A 19,533-nucleotide genomic window follows, 5' to 3' on the forward strand; every position below is an offset into this window, starting at 1 on the left:
TTTTTCCTGCTTTATCAAATATTAGTTGCTCAAAGAGCTGAGGGTCCATTTCTGGGTTCTCTATTCTGTTCCATTGGTCTACGTGTCTGTTTTTGTGCCAGTACCATGCTGTCCTTGTGATCACAGCTTTGTAGTACAGCTCGAAATCCGGCATTGTGATGCCCCCAGCTTTGTTTTTCCTTTTCACCAGTTCCTTGGAGATTCAGGGCCTTTTCTGGTTCCATACAAATTTAAGGACTATTTGTTCCAGTTCTTTGAAAAATGTCCTCGGTATTTTGATCGGGATAGCATTGAAAGTGTAGATTGCTCTGGGTAGCATGGACATTTTAACTATGTTAATTCTTCCGATCCATGAGCATGGAATATCTTTCCATCTTTTTATGTCTTCCTCAGTGTCTTTCAAGAGTGATTTATAGTTTCTAGAATATAGGTCCTTTACGTCTCTGGTTAAGTTAATTCCAAGGTAACGCATGGTTTTTGGTGCTATTGTAAATTCCCTAATTTCTCTTTCTTCGGTCTCGTTATTCGTGTATAGAAATGCAACTGATTTCTGAGCATTGATTTTGTATCCCGCCACGTTACTGAATTTTGCTCTATAACTTCTAATAGTTTGGGAGTGGCTTCTTTTGGGTTTTCCATATAGAGTATCATGTCATCTGCGAAGAGAGACATTTTGACTTCTTCTTTGCCAATTTGAATACCTTTGATCCCTTTTTGTTGTCTGATTGCTGTTGCAAGGACTTCTAGTACTATGTTGAATAATAGTGGCGAGAGTGGGCATCCTTGTCGAGTTCCTGATCTTAAGGGAAAGGCTTCCAGCTTTTCCCCATTGAGAATAATATTTGCTGTAGGCTTTTCATAGATGGCTTTTATGAGATTGAGAAATGTACCTTCTATTCCTACACTCTGAAGGGTTTTAATCAGGAAAGGATGCTGTATTTTGTCAAATGCTTTTTCGGCATCGATTGAGAGGATCATATGGTTCCTGAGTCTTTTCTTGTTGATATGATGTATCACGCTGATTGATTTGCGAATATTGAACCACGCTTGCATCCCAGGTATGAATCCCACTTGATCGTGATGGATAATCCTTTTAATGTACTGTTGGATTCTATTAGCAAGTATCTTGTTGAGGATTTTGGCGTCCATATTCATTAGGGAAATCGGTCTGTAATTCTCCTTTTTGAGGGGGTCTTTGCCTGGTTTGGGGATCAAGGTAATATTGGCCTCATAGAATGAGTTTGGTAGCTTTCCTTCTGTTTCTATTTTTTGAAATAGCTTTAGGAGAATAGGTATTATTTCTTCTTTGAATGTTTGGTAGAATTCCCCAGGAAAACCGTCCGGGCCTGGAGTTTTGTTATTTGGAAGGTTGTTTATCACTGACTCAATTTCTTCATAATTAATTGGCCTGTTTAAGGAATCAATTTCTTCCGGTTTCAATCTTGGTAGTTTATAGGTTTCCAGGAAGGATTCCATCTCTTCCAGATTGCTTAGTTTATTGGCATATAGCTGTTGATAAAAATTTCTAATAATCCTTCCAATTTCAATGGTGTTCGTCGTGACCTCTCCTTTTTCATTCATAATTTTAATAATCTGGGTCCTTTCTCTTTTCTTTTGGATAAGTCTTGCCAGTGGTCTGTCAATTTTATTGATTCTCTCAAAGAACCAGCTTCTAGTCCTGTTGATCTGCTCTACTGTACTTCTGGTTTCTGCTTGATTGATTTCAGCTCTAATTTTGGTCAACTGCTTCCTCGTGAGTGGATTAGGCCTGTCCCTCTGTTGCTGTTCCAGCTTCTTGAGGTGAGAATATAAAAACTGCATTTTAGATTTTTCTATTCTTTTGAGTGAGGCTTGGATGGCTATGTATTTCCCCCTTAGGACTGCCTTTGCAGTATCCCATAGGTTTTGGACTGTTGTATTTTCATTCTCATTGGTCTCCATAAATTGTTTAATTTGATTTTTGATTTCCTGGTTTATCGAGTCATTCCTGAGCAGGATGGTTCTTAGTCTCCAAGTGTTTGAGTTTCTTCCAAATTTTTCCTTGTGGTTGAGTTCCAATTTCAGAGCGTTGTGGTCTGAGAATATGCAGGGGATAATTTCAATCTTTTGGTATCGGTTGAGACCTGTTTTGTGTCCCAGAACATGGTCTATTCTTGAGAATGTTCCATGGGCATTAGAATAGAATGAGTATTCTTTGGTTCTGGGGTGTAGTGTTCTATATATATCTATGAGGTCCAACTCGTCGAGTATGGCATTCAAAGCCTTTGATTCTTTGCTTAGTTTTTGCCAGGGTGTTCTGTCTATTTCTGAGAGTGGAGTGTTGAGGTCCCCTACTATTAATGTATTTTTATTTATATGTCTCTTTATTCTGGTTAAGAGTTGGCTTGTGTATCTTGCTGCTCCCCTGTTGGGGGCATATATATTTATAATTGTCATATCCACTTGTTGAATACTTCCCTTAAGAATAATATAGTGCCCTTCTGCATCTCTAACTATAGTCTGTAGTTTAAAATCCAATTTATCTGATATGAGAATTGCTACCCCAGCTTTCTTTTGAGGTCCATTTGCGTGAAAGATGGTACTCCATCCCCTTACTCTCAGTCTGAATGCATCTTTGGGTTCGAAATGAGTCTCTTGTAGACAGCAAATGGATGGGTCATTTCTTTTTATCCAATCTGCAACCCTGTGGCGTTTTATGGGATGGTTCAAACCATTTACATTAAGACTGATTACTGAGAGATATGATTTTAATGTTGCCATGTTGCCAGTAAAGTCTTTGTTTGTATTGGCTGTGACTTTCTGTTCTGTATCACTCTTGGGGCCTTTTTACTTTTATAGAACCCCCCGTAATATCTCCTGTAGGGCTGGTTTCGTGGTTACAAAATTGGTTAGTGACTGGCGATTCTGAAATGTCTTTATTTCTCCATCAATTCTGAATGACAGCCTTGCTGGATAAAGGATCCTTGGCTGCATGTTTTTCTCTGAAAGAGCTTTAAATATGCTCCCCCAACCCTTTCTCTCATTCCAGGTCTGTGTAGACAGGTCTGACGTAATTCTGATGCTTTTGCCTTGGTACGTGAGAAATTTCTTTGCCCTGGCCGCTTTCAATACTGTATCCTTGCATCTAATATTTGCGAATTGCACTATGACGTGACGTGGCGTAGGTTTGTCGTGGTTGAGCTTGGGAGGGGTCCTCTCTGCCTCTTGGACACGAATGTTTGTTTCCCTTGCTAGATTAGGGAAGTTTTCAGCTACAATTTGTTCAAATATCTCTTCTAGACCTCTGTTTTTCTCCACCCCCTCGGGGATGCCGATGATTCTAACATTGGATCGTTTCATTGAGTCAGTAATCTCCCGTAACCTACATTCGTGGGCGTGGATTTTTTTAAGACCATCTTCTATTTTCATTTTTTCCTCTATTAACCCATCCTCCAATTCACTAACCCGTTCCTCTGCTTCTGCGACCCTGGCCGTCAGAGCCTCTAGTTTTGCCTGCATTTCGCTCATAGAATTTTTAATTTCTGTCAGGTTCGCTCTCCTTTCTGTCCTTAGGGATTCTATATTCTCAGTAACCTTTTTGTTAATAGTTTTTTCAATTCTACTCATCATTTTGACCATCGTTACTCTGAATTCCATTTCTGATACTTTGGTTACATCCATATCCATTATTTCTGTGGCAGAGGCCACAGAATCACTGTCTTTTCTTTGCTGGGGGGGGCTTCTCCTTCTTGTCATTCTGATGAAGAGAGGTTGCGGGGTTTCCAGAGCCCAAATTATTGACTGGGTCCCAGGCCGTGCCCCTTGTTTTATAGGGATCTTAGGGATGTGGGCTTCTTCTTTAAAGATTTTATTTATTTATTTATGTGGCAGCCAACCAGCGAGAGAGGGAACAGAAGCAGGGGAGTGGGAGAGGAATAAGCAGGCTCCCAGCGGAGGAGCCCGATGAGGGACTCCTTTCCGGAACGCCGGGATCAGGCCCTAAGCCAAAGACAGGCGCTCAATGACTGCGCCACCCAGGCGCCCGGGTTGTGGGCTTCTTGATTTTTCAGCCTGCCTTCTGGGGGAGGGGCCTGCCGCGCCAATACTCAGGCAACCCTGTTTGGGTAGAGTCTCCGTGTCCCCTGCGAGGGAGGATGGGGATGGGCACTCTCTGAGCCGGTATTTCCAGGCTTTTGTTCTCTGGCGGCTTTCCCTGGCGGTTTGCTGTGCCTCTTCTGAGAGTCAGAGCAGCAGCGGCCAAATTTCAGCCTCTGTCACGGAACAGAAGGATTGCGGCCCGTTCTCTACTAATGTTCTGGCCACTTTAACTCTGTTTCTGTTGGTGCTGCTCAACCCTGCAGCGTCCCGGGATGTGCGCCCCACACCCGGCGTCCCAGCCCCTCTGCTACTGTTGGTGCTGCTCAACCCTGCAGCGTCCTGGGATGTGCGCCCCACACCCGGCGTCCCAGCCCTCACTTCCAGGGCCGGCGCGTCTCTGTCCTTTGTGTTTCTAACGCCGCCAGCCGCCCCGCGCTGCTACCTCGGATCTCCCGGTCTCAGTCTGGATCCAGTGAGCGCACCGGGATTCCGGGGTTCGCGAGATGCCTGGTGGCGCGCGCACCCGGCTCACGGTCTCAGTCTGCTGTTTTGCGGGTGCAGTCCGCGAGCCCCGCCCGCTCTCCCGCAAGTGGCTACCGCTCCGGCGCCCGAATCGCGGCGGTCTCCTCCCCTTCAGCGTTATCTTCGATATCTGTGCATGTTTCATGGCTCCCCGCTTCGTACCTCAATACTCAGCGCTGGAGATGTTCATTTGTAGAGATCCAGATGCATCTTCCTGCGTCTCAGGCTGGTTCCGTGGTTGTTTAGGCTGGTCTGGTACCTCTCCAGCTCGACTCGGGGGACCGGCTGAAAACGGTGTCTCCTACTCCTCCGCCATCTTAGTTCCTCACCACAGTCAATTTTAGAACATTTTCATCACCCCAAAAAAAACCCACATCCCTTAATCATCACCCTCCAATCTTCCTATGTCCCATGACACTGGGCAACCAATGATCTACTTTCTGTCTGTAGGTTTGCCTATTCTGGACACTTCATATAAATGGAATCATACAGTATCTAGTCTGGTTTCTTTCACTTAGCATCATGTCTTCAAGCTTCATCTGTATTGCACCATGTGTCAGCACTATCTTGCCTTTTTTTTTTTAAGTATTTATTTATTTATTTAAGTAATCTCTATACCCAACGTGGGGCTCAGACTCACAACCCCGAGGTCAAGAGTCTCGTGCTCTTCTGACTGAGCCAGCCAAGTGCCCCAGTACTTTCTTGCTTTTTATCACCCACTAATATTCCATCGCGTGGCTGTATCACATTTTATTTACCTGCTTATCAGTTACAGACAATTAGGGCGTTCCACCTTTTGGCTCTTATGAATAATCATGAATGTGTGTGTATGTTTTCACTTCTCTTGGTAGATACCGAGAAGTGGAATTGCTCAGCCATATGATAGCTCCATGTTTAACCTTTTGAGAAACTGCCAGACTGTTTGCCCAAAGTGTTTACACTATTTTACATTCTCATTGTGTGAGGGTTCCAATCTCCACATCCTCATCACCACTTCTGTTGTTTGTCTTATTTATTATAGCCATCCTAGTAGGTTTGAAGTTGTATCTCGTTGTGATTTTGACTTAAATTTTCCTGATGGCTAATGACGTTGAGCACCTTTTCATGTGCTTATTGGCCATTTGTATATCTTTGTTGGAGAACTATCTATTCAGATCCTTTGCCCTTTTTTAAAAAAAGATTTTTGTGTTGGCTGGATTTTTAAAGGAGAAAAGTTTGCTTACTTAGGGCTATTTCACTAATATATTACACAAATCATATTTTAGGCTAAAATATAAGAAACTAGGGATTATTATTTTTCTTTGATACTAGAGTCTAAATAAAGTGATTAAAACTTGTTTTTACTAGTTAGTAGCAAGGGCTCTGTTAGTATAAACTCATAGGAAAAGACTTTTAGACTGTGCTAATTCTTGTGCTTAGAACTTTTTTAGAAATGAAGAGCACACCCGTATAGGTAACCCACAACTTACTGCCGGTTTCGTTGTGTCCCTCATGCCTTTTTAAATACCTAAGTCTGAAAAAATGTCATGCTGTTAAAGATGATGATTTAGGGAGACTAGTAAACTAGTTACTGATCTAAGTCTTCTGTAACTCAATGTCTTTTTTTCTTTTTTAATAGATTATCGATGTCATAGATAAGGAACTGATTCAACCCTTTGAGATTCTGTTTGAAGGAGTTGAATATATTGCCAGAGCTGGATGGACTCCAGAGGGAAAATAGTGCGTATGTTAAATTGTCACTTCTTTACAAGTAATTTAGAATCCAAAACATTAGAAATGTTTATGTTATTAGGCTCGCCCCTCAGTTGGAGATGCCTTCACATGTAAATTTGCAGAGTAGTTATTTCTGCACAGAGAATTTTTCCTGAGCTAAGTGGACTTGCGGATTTGTAATCCTGTAAGCACGGGGGCATTGCATTTTCATTCTGTCTTTTACATAGCCAGTCGTGGTTTTAGTGGGGGTTTTTTTTGTGTGTGTGGTAAAATTGTATGACTTTAGGGCTCACATGTAAGGGTGTCTATATTTTTTTATTATATAATTTAAGCAAAAATTTTTGTAGAGTTTTATGTGAAGGTGATTACATATAGTTCCTAAGATAGACAACAGGAGTTTCACAAGGCCGCCAATTGTCGACACTAATGGGAGAAAACAATTTCATAGGTCAACTGTGGTTGTAGGAGTTTAAAGAAAACCATTTTTTAAAAAACTCATTTTTAAAAAACTCAAGCCTAACTTTAAAAAATAAGTACAGAATAAGCTAATACTTTTAATTAGCCATTTGTAAGTGATAATTTAACATCTACTAAAGCAATTCTTTAATTGTGATTACAGAAATAATGGATGGTACTAGAGGAGAGAGTAGGGGAATATTCATTTTCTGAGAGATGGCTTTATTTTTGGTACTTTTTTTGTTTGTTTGTTTAAATAGTGCTTGGTCCATTCTACTAGATCGCTCCCAGACTCGCCTACAGATAGTGTTGATCTCACCTGAATTATTTATCCCAGTAGAAGATGATGCCATGGAAAGACAGAGACTCATCGAGTCGGTGCCTGACTCTGTGACACCACTAATTATCTATGAAGAAACTACAGACATCTGGATAAATGTATGTATGCTTTACTGTACTTGGTTATGTATTTTCTTAGAATGCTAAAGCAAGTAAAGATTTATAGCAAACTATCAAAACGGATTTTTTAAATTCAGAGTAACCATGAATATTATTTGCTTAGTTTGAACATTCCAAATTGGAATGTTTGTAGATGGAAAGTAGATGTCATTGAAATGACATCTCCTTGGCTGCAAATTTGCCCTTCTTCCTGGACACATCAGGTATTGAAAAACAGCCTCATCAGTGCCTCTGAGGAGGACCTCCGTAGAAGTCAGGAAGAGACTCTCTCTTTTAAGTTGGCAAACTATACCAAAATTTACCAGTTGGGATTGAATTTTTCATTTTCCAATTTAGTGGGAAAAACTTAAATAAGATATAAGATAAATAAAGCCAGGTCACGCCCTGGCTGAGTACAGGCTTTATATGATTCACCCTTCAACTGTTACAGTATTTCTCTTTGGAAAAGAAAAGTAACAAGATTTTGGATAAGAATAAGTAATAAGATTCTGTAATAAGATTTATATCATTAAGCCTCATGCCATGTTTCAAAGGATTATAGAGATGATGAGTAAGAAAAAGCTTTTGGTCGTATTTTTCTTTTTTCACTATTTGGGAACATAACGTGAGATAAATCTGAAAGGAACAGACAAAATCTATATTGTAAATATACAGTACCCCCTAGCACTGACAGTTATTTACGTTTCAGAATGTATTTATCAAGTAATTCTTCTTTCTCTAACTTAATTGAATTGTTTATGTAGTATTTTCATTAATGTGTGTAGTAAATTAAGCTATTCATTTTACAGATCCATGACATCTTTCATGTTTTTCCCCAAAGTCATGAAGACGAAATTGAATTTATTTTTGCCTCTGAATGCAAAACAGGTTTCCGTCATTTATACAAAATCACATCCATTTTAAAGGAGAGCAAATATAAACGATCCAGTGGTGGGCTGCCTGCCCCAAGTAAGAAATCCTTTTTTATTTAGAAAAAGGGAAAAAAAAAAAAAATATATATATATATATATATATGTTGGGGGCAGAAAGTGGGAGGGGCAAGGTAATATAATGTCTCTTTTGTATACTTTATATACTTTATAAGTATCGGTACTTGCTTCATTAAACTTAATACGTAAGTTAAGCTAAAATATAAATACATACATGAAATCACAGGACAAAATTCTTGATGGATATGTAAGAAACCATTAATAGTGAGTAATCTCTGGGAATGGAATTACTTATTTTTGCTTTCTACTTTGCCTTGCTTAAAGTGAGCCCATGTCCTATTTAGATTTTAAAAAGCTGTTTTTAAAATGTTATTTGGTTATTAGATATTTTTACATACTAGTTTTGTTTTTGTTTTTTACATACTTTTTTAAAGATTATTTATTTATTAGAGCACCAGTGTAGGGAGAGAGCACGAGTCAGGGGGAGGAGCAGAGGGAGGGGAAGAAGCAGACTCCCCGCTGAGAGGGAGCCCAACATAGGGCTCTATCTCAGGACCCTGGGATCATGACCTGAGCAGAAATCAAGAGTTGGCTGCTTAACTGACTGAGCCACCCAGGCACCCCTACTAGTTTTTTTGTCTTTTTTTTTCTTTTTAATACTGTCTACACCTACACTGAAGTTAATATGGCTATAGCTCTTCAGATTGATATAATTATGTTATCCAAAGTGAAATGAAATATTATGTCAGCTGGAGTTGATTTCTCTTTAAAAAGTGACGGTTTTCCTTTTGGGAAATACAGAAAGGAGATGTAAGCCTAGAAAAAGTGAAATGGTATATCCAGTAGCTCTCCTGTTTTTGTTTTTGTTTTTTTAATTGAGTTACAGTTTTCTACTTTAATAATACGGAGTTAGTGTTGGAATGGTAGGCACTTTATGATAATGTTATATGTTAAACCTCCATTTGTAACTTAACAGACTCAACATAGCCATTTTTTAAAAATTGTGGCAAAATAGACATAAAATCTACCGCTGTAACTATTTCAGTGTACTGTTTAGTGGCATCAAGTATATTCATATTGTTATGCAACCGTAACTGCCATCCACCTCCAGAACTTTTTTCGTCTTCCAAAACTGAAACAGTGCAGGGGCGCCTGGGTGGCACAGCGGTTAAGCGTCTGCCTTTGGCTCAGGGCGTGATCCCGGCGTTATGGGATCGAGCCCCACATCAGGCTCCTCCGCTAGGAGCCTGCTTCTTCCTCTCCCACTCCCCCTGCTTGTGTTCCCTCTCTCGCTGGCTGTCCCTATCTCTGTCGAATAAATAAATAAAATCTTTAAAAAAAAAAAAAACTGAAACGGTGCAATAAATAATACCCAGTTTAGCTTATTGCCCCCTCTCCTCAACCGCGGGCGACTACTTCCTGTCTCTATCATTTTGACTACTCTAGATACTTCATATAAGTGGAATTATACAGTATTTGCCTTTTTATGTCTGACTTACTTCACTTTGCATAATGTCCTCAAGTTTTATCCATGTCATAGCATATGTGAGAATGTCCTTCCCTTTTAAGGCTGAATAAATTCAACTGTATGTATGGACCACATTGTGTCTTCCATTCATCTGTCTACAGACACTTAGGTCCCTTCCACATTTTGGCTATTGTGACTAATGCTGCTATGAACATGGGTGTACAGATATCTGTTTTGAGACCCTGCTTTCAGTTGTTTTGGGTGTATACCCGGAAGTGAAATTACTGGACCATATGACAGTTCTATTTTTAATATTTTGAGGAGCCACCATACTCTTTTCTGGGGCAGCTGCACCATTTTACATTCCCCTTAGCAGTGCGCAAGGGCTCCAGTTTATCAACATCCTTACCAGCACTTGTTATTTTCTGTGTGACTTGTTTGTTTGTATGTTTGTTTTGGATATAGCCCTCCTAGTGAAGTGGTATGAAGTGGTATGTCATTGTGCCTTTGATTTGCATTTCCCTAATGACTACTAACATTGTACATCTTTTCATGTGTTATTATCCATTTGTATATCTTCTTTGGAGAAATGTCTGTTTGAATCCTGTGCCAGCTTTTCAAGTGGGTTGCGTGTTTTTCTCAACAAGGCCTTTTAAATATCATTCTTATTTGGGGAACATGAGCTACATCTTACGACTAGCAAAACAAATACTGCCCATGACTCTGTTCCTTTCCTTAGCCTAATTTTTTTAAGGCAAACTGGATCTTGTATATCCAAGATGAAGAATTTCTTCCTTGACAGCCTTAGTTTAACTTGACCCTTAGTGTGAAATTGCTTTTACCAGCTCTTTTGTTGTTGATAAATTCAATCCGCTTACGAAATTCCAGAAATTTTAGTGAATGAGCAGGGGGAAGGGGAAGAGGGAGAAGCAGACTCCCCACTGAGCAGGGAGCCCAGTTCAGGGCTCCATCCCAGGGATGGGATCATGAGCTGAGCCAAAGGCAGACACTTAACCAACTGAGCCACCCAGGCACCCTCCAGAAATTTTAGTGATGAAGACTGTTCAAAGAGCTGTGAATAGTAGTTAATTAACTAAAACAATATTTGGGGAACAGTAATAAAATGTTAACTTAATGTAACTTAAAACTTTATACTCCTGTTGAAGAGTGTAGGAAGTTAACATTTGTCTCTGAAGCCTAGCCTCTTTGTTCCCTCTCAGCGTCTCTTTCTGGGCCCCTCAGTTTATCTGTCTCTTCTTTCCCTTCCCCTCCTTTCTTCTTAGACTTTCTTGCTCCAAATCTTCCTTTTTCCTTGATATCCACTTTATCTTCCTCCTCCCTCTTCCTCAAGTGGCTGTAATGTGAAACAATTAGTACTTGGTATGTATATGTTAAATAATATTTTCTGGACATGAATTTGTGTCTAAGAAAAAATAAATCAACTTTTTTAACCTTATGGGGACCCTAGTTAAGACCCTGTACCATCTCACCATCTCAGCCTGTCCCCAACTGTCTCTTCCCACAGTGCTACTAGGCAAAGAGAAATGGTTTCCATTTTTTAACCTCCTCCTTTGGCCACTGGCCACTGAGACAGTCTTCTTTACCAGACAGGCTCTCATAAAGACAAATGGGGCATGTTAGCATTCACCGTGGTAATACCCAGTGTATTTTTTGGCAGATGCAGAACAATTGTATAAAAATTTTTCTTTTATGGCTTTTTAAGTAGTTTGTTGCATTTTTAGAGGAAATGCCTTGTCAACCCATTAGATTTCTAGGTCTAGGAATACAATTGCTTTTGAGTTCTTTTTTGGCTTTGCCATCAAAATCTGTTTTGCTGTTTTCACTTGATTTATATGGATCCTTCAACCATTATTCCATTGTATTGTGAAGACTCATAGCTTGGAATTTTTTTAACTACAGCCTTTTTAAAAATTAAGGTGAAATTCACATAACATTAAATTCACCACTTTAAAATGAACATTTTAAACAAATTTTATTTTTTAAGATTTATTTATTTACGGGGTAGAGAGGGAGAGAGAGAATCTCAAGCCAACTCCCTACTGAGTGCAGAGCCTGTCTCGGGGCTCAATCTCACAAACCTGAGATCATGACCTGAGCTGAAATCAAGAGTCAGAAGCTCAGCCGACTGAGCCACCCAGGCACCCCTTGAACAAACATTTTAAAATGAATAGTGGCAGGGCGCCTGGGTGGCTTAGTTGGTGGGGCATCTCATTCTTGATCTCAGAGTCTTGAGTTCGAGCCTCGGGCATAGAGATTACTTTTTCTAAAAAACTAAAAGTTAAAACATTAAGAAAAATAAGATGAACAGTGGCATTTAGTACATTCATGGTGTTGTGCAGTCACCACCTGTGTCTAGTTTCAAAACATTTTCATTACCCCAGGTATAACTTGAATTGCTTAATGTACTTTTGGAAAAAGGAGTTTTAGAGTAATGTTCTTCATTGTTTCGTTTGCTTATAGTCTGATACAGAGTGCTGAATGATAACTATGTCTATCTTTAGGTGATTTCAAGTGTCCTGTCAAAGAGGAAGTAGCAATTACCAGTGGTGAATGGGAAGTTCTTGGCCGGCATGGATCTAATGTATGCTCTTTTATTCTACTGATATGTTTGCTCAACATTTGCTGTGTTTATTCAGTACAAAAAAGCAGTACTACAACTTCATATGACACCAGTGTTGACAATATTAAGTTAGGGCCTACAAGAACTCAAGTTTTAGAAAGGAAGAATCTTCGTTTAAATTATAAATCACTCATTTTATAGTCCTGCTATTAGATGTGTTCTGGTTACTTAAGTTCACCATTTTCAAATATAGTGTTGCTACCTAATAAGGAAAGGGCTGGTCCACATTTTCTGAGTCTGCAAACGTTGTGAGTGGGATATCGTTTGAAAATTATTTTTATATCTCTTATAGACTGCTCGTGTCATTTCTACATTAGAAATTGCATTTACTACTTCCGAGGGAGTGATTCTCTTTAAACTTACCTGTTTATCTTATGTCACAAATTTAAAGTTTTATCCACAACCCTCAAAGAGTGGTGGACATACATACAGAGTGTATGTTGATATGGAAAAGGAGGAAAATCCACACACACCCCCCAGCATGCAGCTTTCTGTAGCAATTCAATGAATTCTAATTTTTTTTTTTTGCCTTTCATAGTACCTTGTGTTTGTTTGAACTTTTAGTTAGGTGGTCAGTTTCCTGAGAGCTCTAAGAACTCCATCCTTTATGTGTGTGATACCTTCAGTTATGTTGATGTATGCCATCAGGATTTAGGGAAGGCCTTTGATTTCCTCAAATTAATTTGGAGGTGTTTTTTTTTTTCAAGATTCTATTTGTTATCAGAGGAAGAGAAGAGAGTGAGTGAGCACACAAGTAGGGGGAGTGGCAGGCAGAGGGAGGAGAAGAAGCAGGCTTCCTTTTGAGCAAGGAGCCTGATGTGGGGCTTGATCCCAGGACCCTGGGATCATGACCTGAGCCGAAGGCAGCGCTTAACTGACTGAGCCACCCAGGCGCCCCTGCTTTGGAGATTTATTAAAGGGTTATGTACTGGCTGCTGTGGAAGTCACTTACAGTCCCGAAGGTGGTTAAGGAGAACAAGTGAAGATCCAGGTCTCAGGTTTGGTTTTGTTGGTAAAAACTTTAGGATATCGTAGGTAACCATTAAAGTCTGATTTCCACTGAGAGTCTCACATGGCCTTCTGGTTATATATCCAGATATATTTTTTCTGTTTAGGGACCTTGGGTGTTATTGTCATTTGAGAAGAATCTTACCATGGAATTCTAAGTTCTGATAACAAAAAATTACGCTGTGGTTAATTTCCTGCTGTGCAATGGTTGGTAATGCTGAGGGAACCCACAGAATTGTATTTACACAGATCTGAGTCTTATTTCGGCAACCGAAACGTCTTTCTCTTATTTGCAGTTACGTGCATCTGTTTTCTTCTTTCTTTCTGTCGTGCTTACTTAGTAATGCGTTTGTGCCTCTCTTTCTTACTCTTCCATATCCCCTCTATCCTAGCCTTATTTTAAGTTACCTTCTCTGCTTTTGCCAGTGACCTTGTTCCCACCCAAAGATTTTTAATGGCAATAATTGGGTAAAGCTTTGAGACCTTTACGCCCATGAGCTCCTCACTGTTGGTGAGTGATTCTCAAAGTATGGTCCTTGGACCAGCTGCACAGCCTAAGCATCACCTGGGAACATTTTAGAAATATAAATTCTTGGGCCCACACCAGACCTTCTGAATCAGAAAGTCTGGTGGCAGAACCCAGCAATCTGTTTAACAAACCCCTCAAGGTGATTCTGATACTTCTGTTTAATAAAGTAGCCGCATGAAAACAAAGAAAAGAACCTTTAAATCAGGGGTGAGAAATTAACCAGTTATTTCTTCAGTTTTGAAAGGCCTGACTCCCAGCTGCTAGGTCAAGAGCAGAACCTGTCCTAACCTTCTGCGCAGATTAACACATACCTGTGAAACTTCATGAATGTTTGTTCTGGCATTTCCTCTCACTTGTATCCTTTCTGTATGTGTCATGTGGGCCTACTTAATCTCAACTGTGTTTATTTCTGTACCTGTGTATGCTAAAAAATATTTAATGATGAAGCAGCTTCCTGGAGAAAGTGTGGCATTTAAAAATACTTGCTTTTGGAAATGTGTCTATGTTTTCTTTGCTGTGTAAAAAAATTTGAATTTCATTAAACACTGTTTGAGTCGGCTGGTAGAAGATTTCTTAAAGGAACAATAAAAGCCATTTATTTAGACTCTTACTGTAATTTGTGAAGAATATTAAATGAATTCAGCTTTGAGTTTACTTATAGTTTTTTTGAGTTCTGAATGAAAACTTAAAAGATCTTATCCATACTTATTTATAAACTCTACCAGTATTGAAACTGTCATTGAGTTCAGTTATTTCCCAGCCCAAAAGATAAAATACTTTTGCAGGTTTGTACAAAAGACCAAAAAAAGTACTGCCTAAGATAATACTGCACTGAGAAATATACAGGGTTCTAAAATTAGACTCTCTTAAGTGTGCATGAATGGTTGACCTAAGCTGCAATATAGTTATGTTTTTTCCCTGTGAAGTGTTGTCATTTTAATGAAATAACTCTTGCATTTTAAGAAAAGCCCATATTTCAACCATATAGGAAACTTAACAATAGCATGCAATTCAAGTGTCCTTTTTCCTTGTGGACAAGATCTATTCTAAGATAAAAGTCATAAGCAAAACCAACTCAGGTTTATTACCATTGGTGGCAAAATTTTTTAAGAGGCACAAGTCAAAGGGTAACTCAGATGGTTCTAAATAAAATTGGGAATTGTTTGTTGAATTACTAGCCTGGTCAGGGTCCTGCTAGCGCTGATTTTTCTATTGTTTTTTTGATAGATCCAGGTTGATGAAGTCAGGAAGCTGGTATATTTTGAAGGCACCAAGGACTCTCCTTTGGAACATCACCTATATGTGGTCAGTTATGTAAACCCTGGAGAGGTGACAAGGCTGACTGACCGTGGCTATTCCCACTCTTGCTGCATCAGCCAGGTATTAAGTCCCTGTTGGAAAACAGTTTCCTATCATATAAAAAACCTTCTGCTCATGTAATACTCCTTTAGAGTAATGTGAAAATCAGTGAAATTGTCTTGCGCAAGTCTGATAATCTGAGGAAAAACTGAAGTCCACTCTTTTTTTTTTTAAGATTTTATTTATTTATTTGAGAGAGAGAAAGAGAGTGCACACAAGCAGGGGGGAGAGGCAGAAGGAGAGTGAGACTCAGGCTCTTGGCTGAGCAGGAAGCCCGATGTGGGGCTCGATCCCAGGATCCTGAGATCATGACCTGAGCCAAAGGCAGATGCTTAACCAACTGAGCCACTCAGGTGCCACTAAAAAGTCTGCTCTTAACTTCAGCATTGCATATGGACATAAATTGTCAGACCTCACCTTACTCATGCTCTAGCACCGGTACAGATGTAGCAGCTTTTTTACTTTTCCATGGGGAAAAAGTAATTGTTTCTCCTTTCTCTAGCATTGTGACTTCTTCATAAGCAAGTATAGTAACCAGAAGAATCCACACTGTGTGTCCCTTTACAAGCTATCAAGTCCTGAAGATGACCCAACTTGCAAAACAAAGGAATTTTGGGCCACCATTTTGGATTCAGCAGGTACTCATCTCCCTGAACCTGATTTTCAGTAGGATTAGTACATAAGTGCACTAAACCTGTTCTGTGTCCACATTTCTCATTGCTCACCACCACTTTCCCTGAGCTGCTGAGTTCCTGAAGGATCTCACCCTTCCTATTCTATCAACTACCAGATAAGATGGGTTACCTCCCATTCCAGGCAGGAGCAGATCTGGAAGGCCCTTTTGAGGTTTTCTAATTTTATTTTATTTTACTTAAGCAATCTTTACACCCAATGTGGGACTCAAACTCATGACCCTTAGATCAAGAGTTGCACGATCTTCCAACTGAACCAGCCAGATGCCCCGAAGGCCTTTTTGAAAATAAGAATAAAATAGTCACAATATCAGCTAGGAAACGATTTGTTCACATGTTTGGGTAATTTCCTAGATAAACAGATGAAGATAATGTACACAGAATTAGTAAGACTGAGCAGGGAAGCTGCAGCTTTAGGGAATAACCAGCTGGTAGCTTACTTAACTTTTAAAGCACTTACTATAGGCTATCTTAATAAAAGATAGAACACTTGTTCTGTATGGGAGTGAAGAGCACTGTGAATTATGTATTTTTTAAATGCTTGATTTCTAAAACAAAAAATAGAATAATTTTATGTATCTTTACTTTCTCCCCAAATCCTTTTTCCTATTAAGTATTTTCACTCATGAATAGGTGCTAAGGGATTCAGAAATCAGTGCAAAACCACAGGGTAGGTTCTAATGTCCACAAGTAGAGTTTGTAATATGGTGATGATCTCTGTTTGGATTTTAACATCATCCAGTGTACACAGACTTAGGATAGGTCTGTATAGCTTTGGTAAACCAAAGACTGATCATGACTTTCATTTTTTCTGGATCCTGGTTAGGCTTATTCTCTAATGATCAGGAACAGATGTTTATTGAGCACCTGCTGTGAGCAAGTTAAATTGAGTTTTCTGATCAGGTATATGGCGTACCCATCATTAAGTTACACTAAACCAAGCATGAAGTATTTGTATAGTTCTGCATCTAAATGCCTTAGGCTCCAAGGATTATTCAGAATATTATGCATCTACTTTTCAAATAATATGTTCATTAGATTTTCTTTTTTTTTTTTTTTTTTTTAAAGATTTTATTTATTTATTTGACAGAGAGAGACACAGCCAGTGAGAGAGGGAACACAGGCAGGGGGAGTGGGAGAGGAAGAAGCAGGCTCCCAGAGGAGGAGCCTGATATGGGGTTCGGTCCCAGGACTCTGGGATCACGCCCTGTGCCGAAGGCAGATGCTTAACGACTGAGCCACCCAGGCGCCCCCTAGATTTTCTTTTTTAAAGATAAATGTTCTTGCGTAATTTCTTGCTTATCACCTGAAAGGGGGATGGTCATTTATTTGTGTCGGGGGTTGTGGATTTATGGTTTCTTTTCCTTGCTCTCAGATTGCAGAGCTCCCATAAAAACTCCTTTTATGTACTTTTTTTTGTTTTCTCCTCATAGGTCCTCTTCCTGACTACACCCCTCCAGAGATTTTCTCTTTTGAAAGTACTACTGGGTTTACATTGTATGGGATGCTGTACAAACCTCATGATCTGCAACCTGGAAAGAAATACCCCACTGTGCTGTTCATATATGGTGGTCCTCAGGTGGGCATATTTAATTCTTTTAATTTAATTTTATTTTAACTCCCATATAGTTAACATACAGCATTATATTAGTTTCAGGTGTACAGTATAGTGATTCAGCAATTCTGTAGATCACCCAGTGCTCATCACAACAACTGCACTCCTTAATCCCCATCACTTATTTCACCCGTCCTCCCACCCACCTCTCAGGTGGGCATATTTATATACATACGTGTGTGTGTGTGTGTGTGTGTGTGTGTTTAGGTGATTTATTTTTTAAATGTCTAGTCAGTTGTTCAAGTTAAGATTTGAGCATTGTTGGGCCTCTGCTGTTATTGACTCTGGCTTATGTCCTAATTCCTATTTAGAAGTTGGGTTTTGTTACATGGCTAATTTATAAATCAGTGTCAATTTCTTAATTCACAGTAGGACTGTAACTGTCATGGGGAATGGAATAGTCATGTCAGCAGGTAAATATGTTGTCTTTTATGTAGAGAAAAACTTGTTTGGGAAATGAAATTAAATAGTTAACTGTCTTAGTAAATAAAAAGAACCTTAATAGATCTTTTCAGAAGGCTTGGTAGCCTAATGAATTCCCCCTGTACATGCTAAGTCTATATCTCTCAGACAGACTAGAATACTTTGATCATCTAGTTAAGGCAACTGCTGTACTACCCTTCAGCATTGTAAGAAGTTTACACCTGGATTTTCCTTTCTCTGAATTAAATATTAGCATGTGAATATTAAGTAAATCCTGTTGACTCTCAGTAAAGTATTTGGGGTAGGTACATTGGTTAATTGGCACTTTTTAAAAAATGTTTATTGATTATATACCTTATTGTTGGGCCCTTGAAGAAATTAGAATATAATTATACTGTTTTTATAACGTAGCTCTTGACTCCTGTAAATATCCTTTATAATTATATCCAGTTATTCAGTATCTGGAAATGTATCTAGATGCTAAGACATCCAAAAATTAGGGACCCTTGGCTGGCTCAGTCAGTAGAGCACTCAGCTCTTGATCTCAGGGTCATGAGTTCAAGCCCCACTTTGGGTGTAGAGCTTACTTTAAAAACAGAAAAAAAGAGAAAAAGACATCCAAAAATAAAATAAAAGCAAAATAACTGCATAAGCCACAAAATCTCAGCAGTGGCAATCATATATCAAGTTAAATCACTTTGCCATTGTTAAGTGTGTTTTACAAACAGAACATGATTCACATTTGTATTATACTCATCTATACATAAATGATAAAATTATAAACAGTTAAATTAGCCTTCTGTTAAAAACTTGAAGCCAAATCTTTGTAAACTTTAAAAGTCTTGGCACCCAGGTGGCTCAGTTGGTTAAGTATCTGACTCTTGGTTTTGGCTCAGGTCGTGACCTCAGGTTGGTGAAATCAAGCCCTAGCCCCGTGTCCAGTTCCCTGCTCAGCAGGGGGTCTGCTTCTCTTCCGCTGCCCACGTGCTCTCTCTCTCTCTCTCTCTCTCTCAAATAAATAAATCCTTAAAAAAATAAAGGCTTAATACAAAGAAATTCAAGAGAGAAATTATAAAACACTCTCAGAAGCTTTACGTGTTTTAGTATATTATTTTGATATTAAGGCTAAGTAAGAAGGATGCTTCTCGTTTCCAGTGAAGAAATGATATATGAGATATGTGACAAACACACCATAAACTGCTTATGTAGACCTTTAAAACTAGGGGACTCCTTTATATTACTCCTTATTACTAATTATGTTTAAAAAGCCACAGGGGGCACCTGGGTGGCTCAGTCGGTTAAGCGTCCATCTTCAGCTCAGGTCATGGTCCTGGGGTCCTGGGATTGAGCCCCGCATCAGGATTCCTGCTGGATGGGAAGTCTGCTTCTCCCTCTGCCTCTTCCTCTGCTTGTGCTTATTCTTTCTCTCTCTTTCAAATAAAAAATAATAAATAAATAAAAATAAATTTTTTATTAAATCTTATTATCAGTCCAAACTGTGTTCGTTCTTGGTGTATATTCAGGTCAAAGTGGGAATCTGTTGATTGGCAACAGTGTCAACAATTTGTAATACGAAGTGAATTACTTTGTTGCTAAATGCAGCAGTGTCTATAGTTGGACAAAAATGAAATCCAAGAAAAAC

General features: G+C 39.2%; 1 protein-coding gene across 3 annotated transcripts in view; it reads left to right on the plus strand.

Annotated features, from left to right (window-relative positions):
• Positions 1-19,533, plus strand: part of DPP8 (dipeptidyl peptidase 8) — a 69,609-nt gene that overhangs the window by 36,630 nt on the left and 13,446 nt on the right. For all 3 annotated transcript variants that reach the window (XM_040643100.1, XM_040643101.1, XM_040643103.1), the window contains 7 exons: positions 6,218-6,318; positions 7,029-7,206; positions 8,016-8,175; positions 12,147-12,226; positions 15,030-15,182; positions 15,664-15,799; positions 17,287-17,432. In XM_040643100.1, coding sequence (XP_040499034.1) covers positions 6,218-6,318; positions 7,029-7,206; positions 8,016-8,175; positions 12,147-12,226; positions 15,030-15,182; positions 15,664-15,799; positions 17,287-17,432 — 954 coding nt within the window. The remainder of the gene's footprint in view (positions 1-6,217; positions 6,319-7,028; positions 7,207-8,015; positions 8,176-12,146; positions 12,227-15,029; positions 15,183-15,663; positions 15,800-17,286; positions 17,433-19,533) is intronic.

Source organism: Ursus maritimus, unplaced genomic scaffold (assembly GCF_017311325.1).
Source record: "Ursus maritimus isolate PB19 unplaced genomic scaffold, ASM1731132v1 scaffold_27, whole genome shotgun sequence".
NCBI classification, from domain to species: domain Eukaryota; kingdom Metazoa; phylum Chordata; class Mammalia; order Carnivora; family Ursidae; genus Ursus; species Ursus maritimus.